This window comes from Orycteropus afer, unplaced genomic scaffold, assembly GCF_000298275.1.
Source record: "Orycteropus afer afer isolate SDZICR_OR568_19922 unplaced genomic scaffold, OryAfe1.0 scaffold00165, whole genome shotgun sequence".
In the NCBI taxonomy this organism is placed as follows: Eukaryota; Metazoa; Chordata; class Mammalia; order Tubulidentata; family Orycteropodidae; genus Orycteropus; species Orycteropus afer.
This window is the reverse complement of record NW_006921752.1, coordinates 4,862,533-4,885,729: the sequence shown is the minus strand read 5'-3', so window position 1 is coordinate 4,885,729 and position 23,197 is coordinate 4,862,533. Positions and strand designations below refer to the sequence as shown.

At 41.6% G+C, this 23,197-nt stretch overlaps 1 protein-coding gene across 1 annotated transcript in view; it reads left to right on the top strand.

Annotated features, from left to right (window-relative positions):
* The window catches only part of AMBRA1 (autophagy and beclin 1 regulator 1), a 183,767-nt gene that overhangs the window by 36,757 nt on the left and 123,813 nt on the right, over nt 1-23,197 (top strand). Inside the window, exons 8-9 of the mRNA XM_007946546.1 lie at nt 4,015-4,101; nt 8,405-8,584. Coding sequence (XP_007944737.1) covers nt 4,015-4,101; nt 8,405-8,584 — 267 coding nt within the window. The remainder of the gene's footprint in view (nt 1-4,014; nt 4,102-8,404; nt 8,585-23,197) is intronic.

Here is a 23,197-nt window from a genome sequence, read left to right as displayed (position 1 = left end):
CTAATATTTTCTTCTTGCTCTCCACTGGATGAAAATAGCACAACCCTTGGTGCATCTCGTTTGGCCACTATAGGTATAGAGAATGAACTAGGCAGTCTGTAGAGAAAAGAAAGGTTTTTGTTTTGTTTTCTGTAAGAACTTCAGTGATCCTTTAAAACATTTCTGAATTGTGATCTTAGGTCAGAGTGAAATGTAGCTTCAAGCTTGAATAAGGTTGTCTGAGCCCTCCCTAAACTCTCCCTGATTTTGCCTTATTGAATTGCATGATAGATAATTGAACCAAGTAAAATTTATGGTGGCCAGAGCAGGTTTACAGTTGTCACCCACTACCATTTTCTTGTGCCATTTCCCCATTGATGGCTCACTGTGAGTCTTTGCAAGAAGCTAACTGGGGGAGAAGAGTCATTCTTTGAGGCCCCTAGGAATGGTAGTGATGTTTACTTATCCAGTAACTCCAGTTCGTTCTTTATTCAGCAACAATTGGAAAACTTTTTTTATTGCTTCAGATATTACTTATGTTGTAACTATATAGAATTTGTTTCATCAGTAATCCACGGGGGGCAGTATTCATAGTGATTGGCTTTTTGAATTTTGTGTATTGGCAGTTAAAATGTCAAATACACCCAGTTATTTGCCTGGGAAGCAAATGGTGCCAACAGATTCTATAGTAAATAGGCATAAGGGATACATGTTCCAAAAGGCCTTTGTTGGGGAGTCTCTGGAGACAAAGCTTAACATTTTAGTTCTACTCTGATTTAAGGACGTCTTCCTTATTAAGATAGGAAGTGAGGGTGGAAGTTGGCTGTGCAGAGATATAAAATGGAATCATTAAAATAGAGTTATCGAATTCAAACTCAGGAATCTCCTCAGCAGCATCAGTAAGTCTTTTTGAATACTGTCACTGCCTTGGTGCAGTGGGGACAAATATTTTCCTCCTAACTTACCAGGATTGTTGTCCAGGCAATAGTACTTAAACAAACAAACAAAAAAAAAATCCAGACTCACTGCCATTTAGTTGATTCTAACTCATAGTGACCCTATAGAACAGAGTAGAACTGTCCCATAGGGTTTCCAAGGTTGTAAATCTTTGTGGAAGCAGACTGTAACATCTTTCTCCCACAGAGCAGCTGGTGGGTTTGAACTTCTGACTTTTGGGTTAGCAGCTGAGCGTTTTAACCACAGCACCACCAGGGCTCCAAGAAGTACTTAAACCAAAACAAAACCACACTCACTGCCATCAAGTGATTCTGACTCATAGCTACCCTCTTTGGATTTCTGAGGCAGTAAATCTTTGCAGAAGTAAATTGCCCAGTCTTCCTTCCACAGAGCGGCTGGTGGGTTTGAACCGCCAGCCTTCTGATTACCAGTCAGATGCCTTCGGTACTACGCCACCAGAGCTCCTAAGAATTAATTTAAAAGGATATATTTTGGTCACTCTGAGTATGCTACTTGCCAGAGGACCTCTGCTTACTAAGCAGCCATTGGGCGGATAACATGACAGGCTCAGAGGTATTAAGGACTGCCTCCAGAGAGAGCACTTTGGAATGGAACTAACTTGGGTGTTCCAAGACAGTCAGCTGCTTCCAGATCTTGCTTCCATTCTTCAACTCCCACCCAATTCCGGTGCAACTTATTTATTAGTGATGTGTGAAGTACCATCTATCTAGGATGGCATAAATGTCCCGAATATAGTTACTCTTCTAAAAATTTTGCTTTTCTTTTTTCTCCAATCCATGTCCCTCTCACTGTCTTTACCTCTCACAAACACTTTATATTTCAAAGACTCAAACACATGCCATTATTTTGTGTGTCCCTAGGAAGGGGGGGGGGGATTCTGCCAGTTAAACTGTCACAGGATTGTAAGATACATTCCAATTTCAGACACATTAAAATGGTGTGTTTTTTTTTAAAAAAAAAAACAAAAAACCTGTGTCTTAGAATTGAAGAAATACCGTGTTGCTGCTGCTGTAAACATAGTTATCATCAAAGATTCATGCTTTCAAACAGGGAGCAGATGTATGTTATTACTTTCTTTCCTTCTTCATTGGTTACAATGATTACCTCCCTTCAGTGGTAGGACTGTTTAAAGTGTCTTAAGTGTGGGGGGTTTAGGCCTTGTCTAAATAAAAAGCATTGTTTAACGGTTGTCCTGGGCAGGAGGATCGCAGGCCCCATTGATAGAGCCTCTGCTGTATCTCTTCTCCAAGCTGTGGGGGAAAATGCCAGTTGCTGGGGTAAAGTGACTGCACATGACTATACCTAAAGCCAGCTGGTTTTAATAATAGTGAATTGAATTAACTCAATTGGGAAAGATTGGTAGCGCTGTCCTTATCCTGCATCTCTGCTTTAAACAAGAGTCTGGCAAGGAACCGGAGACCTGTTCCTGGGAGAACTAGGCAAGATGTCCCTGGAGAGAAATGCCATGCTTTTCTTTCTCAGACCATTCCCTTTGAAACATGTTCTTTGGCAGGAGTTTGGTTGGCTACCAACACATATTTGAGTTGGGAAACAATGTGGCCAGCATGGCAAACTTAGGGCCCCTGGGCAACATTTATTACATGCATTTTAACTGGCCCTTGTTGTACAAAAAGAAAAAAAAAAAAACCTTTTAGCTAAAATTTAACAATTAGATTTAGTGCAAAAATTCAACTTTCTGGCTTTGCTTAATGCCTAGGAAGAGCCAGCAATATTGAGCCCACATTCGTACTTAGTAACGGGTTGCCTGGAGCTGAGTGATGGGACATGGGCTTTCCTGTTTGCTAGTCTCCATCACTCTCTGTAGTGTGTACACACTTGTTACCTGCTGGCCCTGAAGAGTGCTGCAGTATAGCATAGTGGTTTGGAGCATTTTGGAGTTAAGATAGACTTCCACTGGGGTACAGGTGTTATCACAACTGTGTATTCTCTGCATCATACTTTGCTTCTCCTAGGCCCAGTGTTCTCATATATGTAGGTATTACCTACCTTTCCAGGTTATTTAAAAAAAAAAACAAAAAAAACTCATTGCCCTTGAGTCGGATCCGACTCATAGTGACCCCTTCTTGGGTTTCCGAGGTGGTGTCTCTACAGAAATAGATTGCCCAATCTTCCAAGGAGTGGCTCGTGGGTTTGAACTTTCTGGTTAGGAATCAAATGCCTTAGGCACTACACCACCAGGTTATGTTGTTGTTGTTGTTATGTGCCCTCGAGTCAGACCCTGCTCATAGCGACCCCTCCTTGGGTTTCTGAGGCAGTATCACTATAGGAGTAGATTGCCCAGCCTTCCGTCCGAGGAGTGGCTGTTGGGTTTGAACCACCAGCCTTCTGGTTAGCAGTCAAGTGCCTTAGGCACTGCCCTACCAGAGCTCCTTCCACCAGGTTATCGTGAGGTTTAAATAAGGAAATCCATGTGAAGTGCTTAATATATTGTCTGATATATATATACATATATACGTACATATATATATATACATACATACATACATACACACACACATACACAGTGCTCAATAAAGTGTATATATCACATTTGATGAGTTGATTATATAATGGAAGTTTTTGTCTGTTAAGAGTACTTTTTCCTCACAAAAAGGGTATGGACATGAGTGGATGAGTAGAAGATAAGGGACATGTGAATTATGAAGACATGGAGAAACTGAGCACCAAGAAAAATGTTGGCACTCTGTAATAATCTCTGTGTATGCCCCATCTCCCCCTTCCTGTGTGGAGCCTCCTGTTTGTCTGCTGGTGGTACTGTAAATAGAAGTAAGATCATGTGTGAAGCACTTATTCATTTCTCACTGAAGAGTACTAGTAAACATGACACAGTGGCCGTATCCAGTGTGGGAGCTCTGTAGCTCTTCATTCATTTATGACTCTCAATACTTAGCCTGTAGGAAGGGTGTGATCCCAAATAACAGCTGTTAGCTGGCTACAAAGGGGGAAGTTATTTATCTTTCCCCCTGTTTTTCCTTATGAATGACCTCTGAGTTGGTAATTGACAGGGATTATTGCCATTTTTTTAATCTCTGCTAGGAGGCTGCTGGAGTCTTCCCTCATTTCATTATCCCGTTATGATGGAGCAGGATCCAGAGAGCACCCAATTTACCCAGACCCAGCGAGGTAAGGCCAAAGTGAGAAGTGGCACTAGGTGGGGGGGGAGGGGCGGCCCTTGGGGTTGCCAACCTGTTGGAAGCCCCCTTCTGTGCCTCTCTGGTCCTGGTGCTCTTTTACTCTCGAGTTACAGTTTTGAGACAGGTGGTTCAGGTGATTGGGAATTGTTTCAGGTAAGTGAAGAACCTCTGGTGACAGACAGTTATGACTGAGCTCTCTTGTCTTTTGTAGATACTTTTCTGCAGGTGGGGCACTAGAGGAAGGACCTGAGGAAGAAACAAAGGTTTTTATTTATAGAGAAATTACTTAAAAATAAAACAAAACAGAACCATGTGCTGTCATTTGAGAGGGAATTTAGAAAATCAAAAGGCAGAAGTCAAGCTCATCCAGATGTTGACTTTTTAGAGACTACTTGAAGAAAGAGATAAATGAATAAAATAGGATGGCATTTTATTAAAGTGCTTCCTTTACACTGGTTTGAAGACATTTGAGAAGTTTTTTTTTTTTTAATTTATTGTGGTGACTTGAGTAAAAGTTTATAGTGCAAATTGGTTTTCCATTCAACGATTCATGCACATTTTGTTTTCGTGACTTTGATTGCAACGAACATTTCCTGAAGGGAGAAATTCAGATGAGTTCAAGGCCCATACTACCCTGATACTGGTAATTGAGGACCAAGAATAAGGTGTCAAGTAGGTTTATAACGTTTACCTGTAGAGAGCAACCCTTTGGGATTGCCAGAACTGGTTTACTGATTCCTTTGGTATCTAGAAAGGGAGTAACCTGCATTTCATTTAGTACTAGAGCACATTGTGAGGCTTTGTTAAAGAAAAGGGGAATTTACAGTGGTGGGGTTGGCAGGTTAGCAGTGTAGGTCAGATAAAACTTAATGAGCTTAGCTTAAAAATTTCAGGTCTACCAGGAATATGAAATGATCTTGTTGTTGGCTGCATTTATGTCATGATCCTGAACATTCTTCCTGTGACACTAGTGAAAAGTGTCTACATTGTGCTCTTACCTCCTTTTGCATACCCCAGAAATGGCAAATCCAGTGATCAGGGAACAAAGGGATTGATGACTTCCAAACAGGTAGACAATTTAGATGATGGCTGAAGCAAGGAGTTATGTTCGATTCTAATTTGGTCTGAATATAACCCCTAAATAAAGGAAGGAAAATTTTTTTGCATGAGTGAAATACTTTGAAACACTGAGCTAGATACAGAGAACTCCTTCCTATAGAATAGTTTATTTTAGGGCCACAGTAGAATTTTTGACCTGGCAAAATTAAACAGTGATTTTTAAAGACTAAGATCCTTATTTTGGATCCTTATTTGGTCTTTCTTCATGTAGTAAGTTTGTATTGATTTCTACTTTGATCTTTTTATCACAGAAAGTGTCATACTTAGTCGTGTTGGTATTTTTACATTTTCCTTTTGAATAGTGCATTTGAAAATACATTTTTTGAAGGGGAAAGTGTTCTTTCTTGAAGAAAACGTGAGGATTTATTTGCACATTTAAGATTTTCACCCAGGACACTCGAGGGTTGCCTGATTTTCTAAGCTCTTCAGTAGAATGAGTGTTACCTCATTACTGGTTGTTTCCTTTCTTTTTTCTCTTAGATATTACCATACACCATATGGAAAGGTCAAATCTTTGTGAGATTTCTCTCAGCATTCAGATCCTTAGTTCCCCTCTGGATATGGGAAAGGATGAGGCTAGGATATAATGGTATTTAATACAATTGTATTTCATCAGGAAGGTTTTTTTTTTTTTTTTTTTTTTAAACCATTTATGTATAGTTTTGTAGCCTAGGGAATCCCTGTCCAATAGTGAAATTAAACTGTTGGGGTTACCTAGGACTGCAATTGTGTCCCTGCATTAAAAAAGCAATCTTTATTTATTATTGTCATCGGTAGCATTGTTATTATTAACTCTATTACCAATTTTTTCCTCCATTAATTAGGGTAGGCTGTCAACTAAGGAATGAGTATATTTATGATCATTTTTCAAGAACAGTTCCCCAAAAATTATCTTCATTTTCCTCTTGAAATTTTTCTCATATTATTCTTTTCCAGTCCAATTGACTTGAGAATTTAACCAACAATTAGTTGATTTTCTGTGACAAGATTTCTTGATAGATAAAAACTCAGGAGTATTGTTTTTGTTTGTTGAAAATTTAGGATTCTGTGATTCATCCTTGTAAAATACATAGGAACAGATTCGCAAAAGGATGAAGGAAGTTCCACCAGTTGAGCCTTTAAAGGAGTAATTCTGATACCTTGATTATCTTGACCAAGTCATCCATATAACCCTTGCCCACCTGCTACACTAAGAGAATTTGGATTCAGCAGTGCCAAATGGAGCATATTGTTCGTAACACAGACATCTGAGTTCCAAAGATTGTCAGCCAATATGCTTGGGAATTCCGTTTGATGGTTGGTCAGGTGGACGGTACCTCTCATGACAGGCATTTCAGATGTACTTCACTTTCTGTCGAAGCTGACTGCAGAATCTTCTTTGGCCTTGAGCAGTAGACTTACTGAGGATTTGTCCAAGGATATGAAAAAGTCAAGCTGCAAGATGTTTGTAAATACTTTTCATACCATTTGAATAGGAATGTTTCAATCTCAGTCAGATTACCATTTCTTTAAAAAAAAAAAAAAAAGTGCTTTTTTTCCCTTTTCTACTCAAATGTTATAGAAGTGCATAAAGTATAAAGATCCCCAAAATCCTCTTGATGATTACTGTGTATCCCCTTTTAGCACTACCTCTAATTACAGAAATACATATTTCTATATACATCTTAGTATAAACATACCATTCTTCAGATTCCCCCCACACACACACCAAAAAAAAAAAAAAAAAAAAAACTCACTGCGGTTGAGTCTGATGCGACTCATAGTGAACCCTCCTTGAGGCGGTATTTCTACAAAAGTAGATTGCCCAACTTTCCTTCTGAGGAATGGTTGGTCGGTTTGAACTCCCAGGCTTCCGGTTAGCAGTCAGATGCTTTAGGCACTACGCCACACACACACTTAAAATTTTATTTTGTGGAGCTTTTCTTTTGAGTATATAGAGATACTTTATTCTTTTTAATAGCTACATAGTGTTTCTTTGTGTGGATGTAATTTATTTAATCTGTTGATGAGCATTTGGGTGGTTTCCCAGTTTTCCTCTGTTGCTAACAATGTTGCAAATGAACTCCTTCTACATCTATCTTTGTTTCCTTGTGTGTTTCTGTAGGATAATATTCCTAGTGGAATTGCTGAGTCAAAATGTGTGCCTCAGGCAGGTTTTAAGTCTTGAAATTTCTTAGTACTCCATGTAATATTGTCACATAAGACATTTTTCTATTATTGTTTCTCTCTCTTACCTTCTTAATTTACCACCTCAAATCATTCTAGCAGTGTTGTGAGAGATGGGGGACAGACTTGAGAAAGAAAGGACTGTGGGGAATCATATAGGACACTAGAAGATGTCATGGAGTATCGAATTACTAAAGTTATAGCTTGAAGATACAGGTCCAGACTGACTATTTACCGAAAAGAGCCACAGAAAGGGAGTAGAAAAATGAATGACTCTTATCTTTGATATTGCTCGGTATCCATGGAGCCTCTGATACGCTGATTGTAAGACAAGAGAAATCTCTCTCTCTGTTAGAACTTCTGTTCTCCGAAGTATATATTTACTGTCAATCTCCACCTGTATATTTTCTCCACGTTTCAAATATTGCTGAATAACCAGTAAGGAGAGGTAAGAAGTTCAAAGAAATCATTTTAAGGAGGTAGGATGAATCTGGAGATGTTGGAGGTGAAAGAAGTCCTGATGGAGATGATGCCTGGAGATGTCTTCCTTAATCATCTAAGGTTTACCGCCTCTGGCCTGTCTTCTCATCTACACAGTGAAAGAATAGATCTCTGTGGGTGATTACTGAGGTCCCTTTCATTTCTTATATTTTGAGGATGGATGGTGAGGAACAGCTGTGAATCTGTATAAAGGGCATCCTGAGAAGCAGAAAGGCCTTAAGCTAAACAGAAAGGTCCAGTGTTATCTTCTTGGAAGGGGGCAGCTGTTGAGTAGATGATGACTGGTTGAACAGCCTATTTGCCTTATCTCAGAACAGAAACACTGCTGATAGTGTGATAAGCATGTTCTGCAGTACAAACCTCCTGGTGAGTTAAATGCCCTTTATTTTTCATATGTTGGGAGTTTGCCTCAGCAGGGAGATGTCATGGGAGAACTGAGTATATTGTCATTCACAGTATCCCCCGCTTAGTGCTAGTTTGTGTTTGTCCATCTCTGTCTCTCTCAGATTATCTCCTGCTGCGTACTACGCCCAGAGGATGATCCAGTATCTCTCGCGGAGAGACAGTATTCGCCAGCGCTCCATGCGCTACCAACAGAACCGTCTCCGTTCTTCCACCTCCTCCGCTTCCTCAGACAACCAGGGTCCGTCAGTAGAGGGGACTGACTTGGAGTTTGAGGACTTTGAGTAAGTACATACCCAGCTTGCATTCTTTCCTCTCTCCCCAAGCTATGAGTGCCTCCAAGTTGCCTACTGTCTGAGCCAGGCTGACTGGCACACTTGCTTCAAAGTCCTAAGTTGTTATTTATGAGTAACAGGATGGGTGAGGGACAGAGGGTGAAAATGCCTGGGACACTCCCACCTCTGGCAGTCGCATTGCTGATTCACTGGAGCCTGTGGGCACAGACAGCCCATTGGGCCCCAGGCCACAGTGGGAAAAGGTGGCTGCTACTCTTTAGGCAATGTTTTTTTTTTCCCTTTTGCATGTACGTTAACTGTGGAAATGCTTCCTATGGGCTGTATTCACAGCATCAGGTGGCCAGCAGGGTTGGTGTTCTCTTAAGTAGATTAGGTTTGGAGATTAAAAATATAGAAAATACTTGGATTGTCCTCGAGGGAGGATTCTCTGTCTTGGTTCCCTTGTTCAGACTGGGTTTTTGGTTTTGCCTGAAGGAGCCCTAATGGTACAATGGTTACGTGCTAGGCTGCGAATTGGAAGGTTTGGCAGTTCAAACCTACCAGCTGATTGGCAGGAGAAAAGACCTGCTCTTATACAGATTATAGCCTAGGAAACCTTGTGAGGGTACTTCTCCTCTGTCGCTATGAGTTGGAATTGACTTGTGGACCATAGCTCCCTTGCCTAAACTTTCTCAGTGCCTTCCTCCACAAGGAGTCTCTGAAAGTTTCCTGTCACATTAATGTGATGTGTTGAGAGGTCATTGCTTCTGCTGGCCTTGTTGGGTGGTTGGTGGGGGTGACAGAGGGCTTAGCTAAAGCAACAGACAGCTCCAGGCTTCATAATTCATTCTCCTCGGCCTTACTGCTGGGTTTCAGCATTCTCTATCCTCCTGCACCTGACCTTTCCTGGCTTGTTTCAAATTGGACATTGCACTCTTGTTTAGAATCCTGTGTTGTGCTATTTTCAAACATGTAAAGCAGGGTAGAGAAAAGAGTGGTTAAGTGGGTTTTTCTCCCTTCTTTTTTGCTGGCAGTGTCAGAATAGCACAGCCCATCAGTCATTTTCCTTCATCCCCCAGCTTGACACAGCTCAGTCAGATCTGGGGTCTTAAGAGTTCTTGCCTCATCTTACCCTTTGAAATGAATGGAAAGCTCAGGAACCATCTTGAAACAGAGTTTTAGGATTGTTTGAGAAATCTCTTTGACAGAGAGGATTAAGGAGGTGGGAACAACCTTGGCACCGATTTGCCTTTCTGATGCTGTGATAAATACTACCAATTGCATGGTTGGAAGCGAGAGGAAGACTAAATGGGAGGTTTATTTGTCAGAGTAAGATGTAAATGTGAAGTGTGGGGGTGCCCTGAAGCAGCTTGACGTGGCCAAGGGAGCAGAGGTGGTGATCCTCTGTCAGCAGCTACAGGAGCTGAGCCCAGCTCCTCTGTGACCCTCAGCCTGTGTCGTTCTCCCTTTTGCCCACCCTAGTGGAAAGTGGGTGCATGTACTGGCAGTGAGGGCAACACAGTCTCCAGTCCCTTAGCCAGGCAGACACCTGTAGCAAAATTTATTCCCTTGTCAGTATTACTATTTTTCCAGCACTGAGGTCTGTTTAGGGAAGCCACTTAAACACATCTGCTAAGGCTGCTGAGACTTAGTGCTGCTGCAAAGCCTGGGTGACTTTCTCTCAATAAGTGCTGTGGTGCCCTTGGAGTCAGTGCTGCGGACTTCCTTGCCCTCTTTCCATGCTGCTTGGAAGTCTGTGTTATCTCTTTGCAGTGGTGATATGTGGGGCTCATGCCTTTGAGCTGTATTTTGCCTCGTGACTTGTCCTTCACAGTGGAGTTCTGGGTTAGTTTAAAATGTTCTGTTCTCGTCTTACCTTCCTTGTCTTCTGCTACCACCTCCTCCCTTTCCCCTTCCTTCCCCCTCGATTTTCCTGTGTCAGACTGCCTCCTCCTTGTGCTCCCCACAGCCCACCTGTGCTCTTGCTTCGCCTGGCTTCAGCACGATCCGAGTTTACATTTTCCTCTTCACTTTCATACACTGACTTTTATCCCTTTTTCTCCTAGGGGTCATGTATTGCTCCCTAGTTGGTAAGGATGAGCCAATTTCTCTAATACCCTTCCCAAAGCCTCTCCCCTGGGTGTTTGTCTTTCTTTTGGGGCTGATACAGACTGTCATCTTATTTCTATAGCAGCTGTGGATTAGTCACCTAACATTAGTAGTCCAGGTCTTCTAGTGAGGGATGTTGCTGCCTGTTTGATACTGATTCACTGTCTGTTCATTCTTTCTCTGGCTCCTTCCCGGCCTCCAGCCTCACTGTAAACGGAGTGCTGCTGGGTTTGCTTCTCTGTTGTTAACTTCTAGGTACTCTGAGGAGAGTGCTAGTAAGAAGCTAGAGAATTGCCAGCCCATTTGAATTTTGTCAGTGGTAGAATCTCGCCTTTCCTGTGGGAGACCCAGGTTTGAGGTGCAGACAGTGCACCTCACTCACGCAGCTAGCACAGTTCTGTGGGTGGAGCCTCGAGTGTGGCTGTGATGCTGCAAGGGTTTCATGGGGCTCCAGACAGGATGGACTGGAAGCTGCTTCCAGAAACCAGATAATGAAAACCCAGTGGGTCCCATCCCAGAGATGGCACAGAACCAGGTAGCATTTTGTTCCATTGTGTGTGAGTTTGCCTTGAGTTGGGAGCTGACTTGATGGAAACTAACAGCAACAATGATCCTTTTCCTTAGCTTGATAACTAGAAGGAGCGTTAGAAGCTTGTACAGTCATATATTATAGTACCTTCAGGTACAGAGAACCGGTAACTTGATGTGGCCTAGAATCCTCCTAACTGGGTGCCATTAAGAAAGATTGCTCTTCTGTTGGGATTTCTGACCTTCCCAGCACATCATGTGCCTGTATTTGTTACCTCACTTTGACCTCTTCACCCTCCTCCCATTTGCTATCTCATAGAGCTTTCTGCCATTCTTTGTCTCTTCCCATCCAGGTATGTAGAGTCCCCACATAATCCCATTACCCAAATCCCCTCTGTTTTCGTTCTCTTTGATCATCTGCTGAAGGAAAGATATCAGATATACTAATACTTTCATATGTACATAAATTTATAATTATAAAACATGTATATAATGTATATAAGTATATACATTATACAGGCAGTCCCTGGGTTATGAACAAGTTCTGTTCCAAAGTCTGTCTTTAAGTTGAATTTGTATGTAAGTCAGAGCAGTTAGATATGGTTCATATCCAATGTCAGTTAGTCAGATGTTTGTGTACCTTTCTATGCATAAAAAACATTAAAGAAACACTTCTAGATACACTAAACCTCTTTAACCTAATAATACAGTAATAATTATAATGTTTTGATGCACACCACACAGTAGCCCCTGTGTATTTTTAGGAACCCATATATGTACCTTGCATCTTTAGTGTAATAGGCTTTTCTGGGTGGGGCAATGGCTATGCTGTTGGTTCGTAATTACAGGTACAGAAGTCGGAAGTTCATAACCCAAGGACTGCCTGTATATCTGTGTATTTGTAATCTTATTTAATGCTTCCAATAATCCATTGAGATAGTTACTTATTCCATTATGGTCTTTTTCTAAAATAGGTTACTGAGACTTGACCAAATCACAGACATGTCTAAGATTACAGAACAGAAAGAAGCATATTTAGTATCTGACTTTTATTGTCTTGCAGATTTAAAACCTTTAAAAATGATATACAGCCATATGTGAGCCCTTCCACGAGCTTGCTGTAGAAAAGACTGAGATTTATCTCTAGGGAAGATGGCTTCAGAGTGTGGTCAGCATCAGGTTAAATTTTCTGGTCTGGATTAATGCCCATCTTCCCGGGCAGACATCTCCTCCTGCCATTCATCTTGTCTGCTGTGAGGATTGAGACCGCAGGGTCCCTGGGTTTATCAAAATGCAGAAATAGACATCTAGAAACCTGCCGTCAGTGGGTCTCTCCTGAAGCCCTCAGCAGCTGTCTTTGCATAAAGATGTTCACAAACAGGGTAAAGGTGTAGCTGCCCCTGACATTGTTGTTTGCCTGCTTTCGAGCCCAGGCCACCTCTAGAATGTAGATGACAAGTCAGCATAAGGAGCACTCCCATTTTAATTTTCACTGTCTCTCTGGGAAGAGGGGGGGAGATGTACAAAGCCCAGCTTAAGTGCTGTGTCCCAGACAGAAGTTGCTAAGGCCTGCAAAAGAAGTAGTGTGTGCCCCTTTATTGTTTCAACTGTCGTTCTTCCCCATCTTATCAGTTATTCTAAATATAATTACAATCTCAGGATCATCCTCAGCTCATATTCCTGGCCCTTCCTGCCTCATGAAAGGGACTCTTTCTGGAGCTGCTTTGCCTGCCAGGGCAGGAGGATACCCTGAGCAAAGTCCTTGCTAATAACAGTCAGAACTAGAGAAGTTCAGGTTAGTTGTTGTTAGGTACTGTCAAGTCATCTCTGATTCATAGTGACCTTTCGTACAACAAAACAGAACACTGCCTGGTTCTATGCCATCCTCACAATCCTTGTTATACCTGAGCCCATCGTTGCAGCCACTGTGTCAGTCCATTTGTTGAAGGCCTTCCCCTTTTTTGTTGACCCTCCACTTTATCAAGCATAATATCATTCTCCAGGGAATGGTTCCTTCTAACATCACCAAAGTAGTTGAGACAAAGTTTGGCCATTCTCACTTCCAAGGAGCATTCTGGGTGTACTCTTCCAGGACAAATTTGTTAGTTCTTTTAGCAGTCCATGGTACTCTTAGCATTCTTTACCAGCACCACAACACAAAAGCATCAACTCTTCTTCTGTCTTCCTTATTCATTGTCCAGCTCTCACATGCATAGGAGGCGATTGAAAATACCATGGCTTGGGTTAGGTGCACCTTAGACTTCAAGGAGACGTCTTTGCTCTTCAGCAGTTGAAAGAGGTCTTTTGCAGCAGATTTGCCCAGTGCAGTAGATTTTCTAATGTCTTGACTGCTGCTTCCGTTGGTGGTGATTGTAGAACCAAGAAATATGAAGTCCTTGACAATTTCAATCTTTTCTCCATTTATTGTGATGCTGCTTATTGATCCAGTTGTGTGGATTTTTGTTTTCTTTATATTGAGGTATAATCCGTACTGCAGACTATAGTCTTTAATCTTTATCAGTAAGTGCTTCAAGTCATCTTCACTTTCAGCAAGCAAAGGTGTGTCATCTGTGTATCGCAGGTTGTTAATGAGTCTTCCTCCAATCCTGATGCCACATTCTTCTTCATATAATCCAACTTCTTGGATTATTTGCTTGGCATATAGATTGAATAAGTATGGTGAAAGGATACAACCTTGGTGCACTCCCTCCTTGATTTTAAACCATGCAGTGTCCCCTTGTTCTGTTCAAATGACAGCCTCCTGATTTATGTTCAGGTTCCTCATGAGTACAATCAGTTGTTCTGGAATTCCCATTCTTCTCAATGTTATCCATAATTTGTTATGATCCACACAATCGGGTGCTTTTGCATAGTCAATAAAACACAAATAAACAACCTTCTGGTATTCTTTGCTTTCAGCTAAGATCAGTCTAACATCAGCAATGATATCCCTCGTTCCACATCCTCTTCTGAATCCAGCTTGCATTTCTGGAAGTTCTCTGTCAATATACTGCTGCAACCATTTTTGAATTATCTTCAGTAAGATTTTACTTGCATGTGATATTAATGATATTGTTTGATAATTTCCACATTCTGTGGGATCACCTTTCTTTGGAATGGGTACAAATATGGATCTTTTCCAGTCAGTTGGCCAGGAAGCTGTCTTCCAAATCTCTTGGCATAGCCAAGTGAGTGCCTCCAGCAGGGCATCCATTTATTGAAGCATCTCAGTGGGTATTCCGTCAACTCCTGGAGCCTTGTTTTTTGCCAATTCCTTCAGTGCACCTTCAACTTCTTCTTCAGTACCATTGGTTCTTGATCATATGCTACCTCCTGAAATGGATGAACATTGACCAGTTCTTTTTGGTATAGTCACTCTGTGTATTCCTTCCATCTTCTTTTGATGTTTCCTGCATCATTCAGTATTTTACCTGTAAAACAAATAAAATAACTCACTGCCATTGAGTCAATTGTGACTCATAGCGACCCCTCCTTGGGTTTCTGAGGCAGTATCACTACAGAAGTAGATTGCCCAACTTTGCTTCTGAGGAGTGGCTGGTGGGTTTGCAGTCAAATGCCTTAGGCACTATGCCACCAGAGCTCCCTTTTTCCCATGGAATCTTACAGTATTGCAACTTGAGGCTTAACTTTTTTTCTTCAATTCTTTCACCGTAAGAAATGCTGAGTATGTTCTTCCCTTTTGGTTTTCTAACTCCAGGTCTTTTCACATTTTACTATAATAGGTTATTATAATAGATGATCAGGTTAGGTCAAACATAAATATCTCCACCTTATATACCAGCCATTGAGTTATTCTATTCAGCTTCTTGAAAATTGTCCTAGCATAGAAAAAAGCAAATCCTTCATTAACAAGTTAGGATGCTGAACTATTATACTTTGGATTTCTATCTAGGGAGAACATTTCAATGAGAATTCACATCTTTCCACCTTGAAATGAAGTCTCTTTAGGTCTATTACATTTCTTTTCTTAACTCTACTAATTTGCCTGGCTGTATTTGGGTCCCATTTACCCAGAAATCCATATTGTGACCACATTCCCAAGAGTGTTTCCTTGGATGACAGTTGTGTCTGGGAACCAGGGATGGATTCCAGTTCCTTTGTTTGGCATGATACATTCTAGCACTACCACAAACACACACTTGTGCAGAGGAGTCTGATGCAGCAGGTGGTTCTCCTATTATGGCACCCATGCTAGATACTTTGGACAAGGAAATGATTGAAAGTGCATCTGGATGTATGGTGTAGCTGAAGAGAGTTCTGAAGGCTGTAATTGCCTGTTCCAGCCTCACCTCTGCCATCTGTGGCATAATGAAAGTTGTTTGCCCTTCATTCACAATTTGATGTTCTTTATTAGCCCTTGCCAAGGTGGCAGGGAGGTGCCACCTTCTGACCTCCTTTAACCCCACAAGAGGAAGACAGAATCACCATCTGTAGTCCAAGGCCTATTCCTGCGAGGCCAGACATACTGCCTCCCTCCAGCCCTTTCACCAACCCTGACACCAACCATTCTTCCCACAGCACCCACCACCTCTCTGCTGGGTTCGATAATTCACTGCAGTGGACACACAGAACTCACAGATTATGGGGTTTATTGGGGAAGCAACGGGCTACAATTCAAATTCAGGAACACAGTCTCTCTCAGTCTGCTGTCTCTCAGCCAGCAGTCTCTCTCAGTTTCTCTTTCAGCAGTGCATGTCTCTTGTGTCTCTCAGCCAGCAGTGAGAGATTTTTTTCTACCTCAAGGAGGGCTCCTTTTGAGCCTGGCAGAGTGACCAAGCTAACCAATCCCAAAATCAGAATTCTGTACACCTGAGAGAAAATGAACTTCCCAGAAGATTGTTTCCTGCCACTCTCAACAGAAATACTCCAGGTGGATAATTTTAATAATCAGGAGCTCCTCAGTTGCTCACAGCATGGAGTTTACAAAGACTTATGGCTAGAAGAGCCACATTATGTAATTTACTTTACTATACTGCAGCCCTTTTGAAAATAAGTTTTTTTAAAAAATTATAGTTGAGTCATGGCTAAAATATGTTAAAAACCAGATACTCCCTTGATCATCTGTCTAAAGACAAAATCCTAATAAGTTTGTAAGACCCTTCTATTTGCTTCTAGTTCTCCTTACTAGAAATTTTCACAAGAGTAAAGCCTGTCCTTGGTAGTACTTGTTTCTGCTTTCTCTTCTGTGCCTGGAATGTCTAGGACTACTGTGGGAGCCCATCACTGGTCATTAATAGTGTGTAACTTGTGACCAGGAAAGGGAAGGGTCGCTATTGCCATCTGAAATCTTGGGAAGGAATTTACAGGGTTTGCTGAGGGAGCCTGAATAACCTGTGCATAGAGTTATGGAATGTTTGTAATATGACAAAGAAGATCAGAAAGGAGCCTGAACTGTGGTGGGCTTGGAATTCCTGGCAGAAAAGTTTGGACTTCATTTTTGTCTGGGGACAGCCATAATTTGATCTGTGTTTTAGGCAGTTGGCAGCATTGGTTTGGGTGAACTAAAGTGACACGTAGATGGATACGGGAAAACCAGTTAGATAGCAGTGGATGTAGTGTAGTACAGGCGAGGATTTATGAGGGTTGGATTTTAGGTATTAGGTGTAAGAGGGCTTGGTGTTTCTAAGAGGAGGACCTATTTGTGACTCTTCCTGTGGGAAGGAGCTGCCTGAGAACTCAGCCATCTCACATTCTACTTCTTCAAGTAAAGTATTATCCAAGTCCTTTTTCACTCTTCTGGAGCCAATTTTGAACTGTTGTTGTTGTTGTCGTTTGCTGTCAAGTCGGACCTGACTCATAGTGACCCCTCCTTAGGTTTCCAAGGCAGTATCACTACAGAAGTAGATTCTGAGGAGTGGCTGATGGGTTTGAACCACCAGCCTTCTGGTTAGCAGTCAAGTGCCTTAGACACTACGCTACCTAAGTTTATAAATTACCAAGTGACTCCTAGAACAGTAGTGATTGGAAATGGAATCACTTGTCATTTCCTCTGCTAGCCCTACAGCCTGATGACTATTTTCTAGGCAAGAACCCTGGGTTCTAGTCTTGGTTTAGCCTGAGATTTGTATATGGTTTTAGGCAAGTCACTTTCCCTCCCTAGGCCTTACTATGTGATGTATAAAACAATAATAGATAATCTCTGACATTTCTTTGAGCCCTAAGAGTCTTGGTTTTTTGTTGAAGTTAGTTGCCTTATAAGAAGAATTTCCCTTGTACTCAACAGAGGTAAAATAATGGAAGGTCTCAGGAAAGTAAGGAGACCACCTGAGTCTTAGGAGTGGACTAACTGGTTCCTAGAGAGCCCAATATATTTGTAAGGTTGTGCCTACCAGAATTGTAGCTCTTTACCAAGGATTTTGAGCCTATTGCTTAGAAATATATAATACTGCTTGGCAACTCTAGAAGTAGTACTCCTTCTGAGCAAATAAAATACATAGAATACCCGTGGGCTGAGTATGGGGAATGCAGAAGAAGAGAAAGAAAATGGAATATATCTGCATTGTACTTGGCTGAGACAGAAAATACAGAAAGAAAGAATTAAACAGCCGGGGAGAACATGTACAATAGAAATAGTATTTGCATAATGTATGCAGATGAAATTAAAAAGTAGAATAAAGAAGGAGAGAAACTGTAAATGGCAATTATCTCAAACCATCTCTTACATTACTATTCCCTAGAGAAAAATCAAGGCTGTGTGGTCCCAGGAGACCTGTGCTATTAGGTGTCCCTTATGGATGATATCACCTGGGACTGTGCCTTCCTCCTAGAAACCTGAGCACTTACATTTGGGCACAGTCTTCAGAAGAAGAAATTGGGGCCTCAGTTTCCAACTAATAGCCCCCAAGTAAGTAAGGGTATTCCTGCACAGTGATGGACAAGATTATTGCGCCACCAGGGACAAGAAGTCTGTTATCTGGAGATTGAGTAGAGAGAAGTACAAGGAAGCAAGTTTTTTTTTTTTTTTTTTTCCTAATAGTCTAATTTTCAGCAGTCAGCTATGTGCTGTCAAGAGGACAATGGCCTTTTGAGCTTCTTGCTGCAAGAGCTTCATTTATAAAGGCCAAGTCAGAGCCGTTTGTCACTGAGGAGCAATGACAACCTGACTGTCTGGTCAAGATTCAGACAGCAGTCTGTAGGTGTATTTTTCATTATTTTAAATTATAGCCTCTGAGGCAGTTAATCCCGGGCAGTTAGTAGGAGAGTTTCTGCTGTGTTTTTTTCTTGCTCCGGAGGTGCGTCTTCTTGTGTTTGGCACTTGTCTTGGATGCTTGATTGTTTGAAGGGTGTTTTTCCTTGTAAAGTCTCACTTATTTTTCCCCTTCCCTACCCAAATGTCCCTCTGAGAGTTAATCAGAGATGTACAGAGTTCAACAACTAACTGGAAAAGCCATTAGTAACCCAGCCAGCTCTATTCTGCTGGCTTATAGGCAGCTTCTGGGTGATGGAATTGATGAGGATTTCTCCAGTGCTACCCTGAAAAATGCTCTGGTGAGAAAGAGTCCTCCTCTCGTGGAGAAACACTGACAACCTATTTATGCACTCTGGCCTTCACTGTGTTCTGTTTGTTTGTTTGTTTGTTTAAGTCTCCCTCGAAAAGGGCTTGGACTATGTTATTTTTGGTTTCAATGTTTAGCACTTTCCATTCTTCCTAAAGGAGCTCTGGTGGCATAGTGGTTAAAGCATTCAACTGCTAACCAGATGGTCAGCAGTTGGAACCCCCCCAGCTGTTCCAATGGAGAAAGGTGAGGCAATCTGTTTCCATAAAGATTTATAGCCTTGGAAACCCTATGGGCAGTTCTAGTCTGTCCTAAAGAGTCACCATGAGTCAGAATCAACTTGATGGCAGTGAGATCGGTTTGATTTGTTCTTCCTAAGGTAAGTGATCTCTCTGGGTCTGCCTTTCTGCCCTGGTCCCTCTGGCAGACATCGTTAGTGCACTTGTATTCAGTGTCTGTGGGATTTGATTGTCCTCCTTCATCTCATGGACCCTTGCTTATGTTGACCTGGTAGAAGGACTCAATAGAGAGAGTGGCAGACTCTATGTAGTTTTCTCAATACATCATTTTCTTAAGTACCTTTAATTCCTCTGCTCTTAGACCTCTTAGCACTTTCCCTCTCCCCTTATATCTACTCCCCCAAAATGTCCCATGTATGAATTTGGTTTTCCATCTCAACTCCTTATCTCTGAATCCTTCCTTTTTTTTAGAGCCTAGAGGATCACTAGTTGGTTGCTCTTTTCACCTCCAGTTTATTTAGAGCTTTGCCTCTGTTCTGGGATTTTTGTATGCTAGTACTAAAACCCCGGCTCTTTCTCCTCTTCTTGCTTAACTTGCCCTTTGGTTGGGCATTTGCTTTGCCATCCTACCCACTCTGATTTTTAAAGTTTTTCCTGGTCAGTAAATGGTCTGAATTGTTTTTGTTATAGGCGGCACAGTGGTTAAGTGTGCAGGTACTAAATGAAAGGTTGGCAGTTCGAACCACCAGCCGCTCCAGGAGAAAGAAGTACCAGTCTACTTCTGTCAAGATTACAGCATTGGAAATGCTGTGGGGCAGTTCTACTCTGTCCTATAGGGTTGCTATGAGTCAGATTCAACTTGACAGCAATATGTATTGCTCCCTAGATGTCTGTTGTTTTTTTTCCTCCCATAGGCAGTGTCACATTTGTGTGCTTGCCCCATGTTTCACCTTTTTCTGGTTACTCTTTTCCATTAGTTCTGCTTTGATACCTTTTATACTATCAGTTTGAAGTTATCTCTACATTTTATTTAGGTTCTATTTAGTCCCTATTTCCCATCATTAACCAAGATGTTGAATAACCCTGAAGATCAGCACATACATCTCCACTCACTTAATTTATTATCTCTTGTTATGATGCCTTTGGTCTGAGACTTTGCTTGTATCTAAGCAAACTGATCTCATTCTTATTTTTCTGTGTACCTTTCAGTAATCTCATACACTGTAAAGCTATTATCTCTGCCATGTTTAGCCTCCCTCTCCTTTTTTTTTTTTTAAAGGAAGGTAGAAACTAAATTAGAAAGTTGGTTGTTTTAGGTTTTATTTATTTAGAACATGGAAGCAGAAGTCAGGACATCAGACGATGTATAGCACTGGGCAGCTTAGCTGCAAAGGACCTCTTTCAAGTGCTGAGGAACAAAGATGTCTCCTTAAGGACTAAGGTGTGCCTGATACAGGCCATGGTATTTTCAGTCGCTTCATGTGCATGTGAGAGCTAGACAACGAATAAGGAAGATCGAAGAAGAATTGATGCTTTTGAGTTGTGGTGCTGGCAAAGAATGCTGAAAGTACCATGGACTGCTAAAAAACTAATAAATCTGTCCTGGAGGAAGCGCAGCCAGAATGCTCCTTGGAAGTGAGAATGGCCAAACTTTGTCTCACCTACTTTAGTCATGTTATCAGAAGGGACCATTCCCTGAAGAAGGATGTCATACTTGGTAAGGTGGAGGGTTGATGAAAGAGAGGAAGGCCCTCAACAAGATGGATTGACACAGTGGCTGCAGTGATGGGCTCAGGTATAGCAAGGATCACAGAGCTGGCGTGGGTCCAGGCAGTGTTTCGTTCTGCTGTGCATAGGGGTGCTATGAGTCAGAGATGACTTGATGGCTCCTAACAACAACATTGTGTTTTAGGTGAAAGGTTACACAGCAAATTAGTTTCTCCTCCAACAATTTACACACAAGTTGTTCTGTAAGTTGGTTTCTATTCCTGTAATGTGTCAGCAGGAGCTCTGGTGGCATAGTGCATGAGGCACTTGACTGCTAACCAGAAGACTGACGGTTCAAACCCACCAGCCACTCCTCAGGAGGAAGGTTGGGCAATCTACTTGCATAGTGATACCACCTTAGAAACCCAAGGAGGGGTCGCTGTGAATCAGATCCGACTCCACAGCAGTGTATTTGGTTTGGGTTTGGAATGTGTCAGCACTCTCCCCATTTCCACCCTGCCTTCCCCAATTCCATTCCTCCAGTTTCTCTACCTTTCTTTGCCTTCTCATCTTTGCCTTTGGACAAACATTGTCCATTTAGCCTTGTATAGTTGATTGTTCTAAGGAGCTCATTCCTCGTAAGTGTTGTTTATTTTATACACCATTCTAATATATGGTGACTTCTAGTTAAAAGGGTATCATCTTATGGTGATAGTTTCGGGGCTTCCTCCAGTCTCCATTAGTCCAGTAAGTTGGGTCTTTATTTATTTATTTAATATCAATTTGAGTTTTGTTCTACATTTTTTTCTCATTCTATCTGGGACCTTCTATTGTGTCCAGGTCAGACCAGTTATTAGTGGTAGGCAGCTACTATCTATCTAGTTTTTCTGGTCTTTGACTAGAAGAAGTTTTAGTTTGGTTTTAATAACAAAAGTCTGTGGTGTGTTGTTAGGAGCTCAAGTTTTCCTTAATCCTACCTGTGCTTTTCTAGTTTTCTAAGTTGTCTTGAGTCTTTTCCCCAAACTCTGAGTGTCACCTTAGGATTTTGGCAGCTGCTGATCAGTACTCTCTGGTGTATCAGCTTCTCCTTGCCTGCTCTTCAACGTTGCCACAGCACCTTGAGTACTGCTCATTGTCCAGAGGAAAATGGGTCACAGATTTGGCTTTGGACCTTGTAGAAGTGAGCAGTCAGTTCTACAGTGTGATCTGGGACAGCCAGCTATCTCTCTCACAGCTGTAGAATAAACTGATTGGATTTGCTTCACAATACTTTTTTTCTAGCTTAAGGTTCAGCTCTCTTGAGGCTTCAAACACTTTTTAACTTCAAAATAATTTCTAACTCTTATCATGCTATTAATTGTACTTTTGGTGCCCACTGATAAGTAAAACATGCAATAATGAAAAGCTATCGTGCATTCTCTTGTACTCTTAAATGTATTAGTACTTTATTAGTCATAACTGCACTTCATATATATTTGAAAAGTAATAGTATGTTTGATTTGGGAGTCATCTTGTTTGGTATTCAGCTCCTGCTTTGTATACTTGTGGCTACCAAGACTTTATAATAATTTTGGAGCTCCCCAGTGACTATAGCCTTTTGGTCAGGAATTTCTAATCTCATTGTTCAAAGGAGTATGATATATTAAGGAAAACAATAGTATGTTTTCATTTTTGGAAAAGTTAAGACCACATACTGGCTCTTTAATGGATCAGCTTCTAATACCCCTAGTATTGATTTGTTTCAATGCTTAGCAGCCCACTCTACCAAGATGTAAAAGCCTTCATAGACTTTCGTTTCTGGCTTATGAATCTCCCACTGGCTTGAAAGCCAATGTAGTGTCTTTACTTTAGTTCCAGGGCCAGTTTGAAGATAATCTCATTGGTTTGAAGATAATCAAAAGAGAGAATTGAGAAAATGCTCTAATTCAAGCTCAGGAGTTCATTTATTTTGTGGAGTTGGTTAAGCAGCTAATTAGCTGCTCTGTCCAGCCAGTGCCCTTTGGCTTATTGTTCCTTTGATGCATTGGAAACTAAGCTATGTGAAGCCACTTTCCTCTCTCTTCTTGTGGGAAGCAGTGAAGTGCAGTGGAAAGAGCAGGGGCTTCAAAATTAGATAGATCTGGACTGCAAAAATGGAGTCTCATCAGTAATCAACATGCTATTTTCTCTAGCATCTTAGTGCTTGAAAAAGTAGGTACAGCATTGTGAATGAGCTCTGCTCACTGAGTCAGAATGTACCAAACTCAGAGGAGTAGAATTAGAAGAAAGGTACAGGGGAATAAAAAAATAAGAAGATGTATCCTGCGAAGCACAGACAGGCAGCCGAGAAAAGCCATCGGAGACTTCCCTGGGGGAGCGACTGGCAGGTGAGAATGGCCATCCGAGACCTCCCTGGGTTAAGGCAGAAGACACAACACACCAGCATACCAGTGACCACACCAGCATACCAGCGATCACCCCAAGGAGCTACCTTCAGCACCTGATTTTATTGGTAACTTGGGTTGGCTAGATGCAAACAGGCA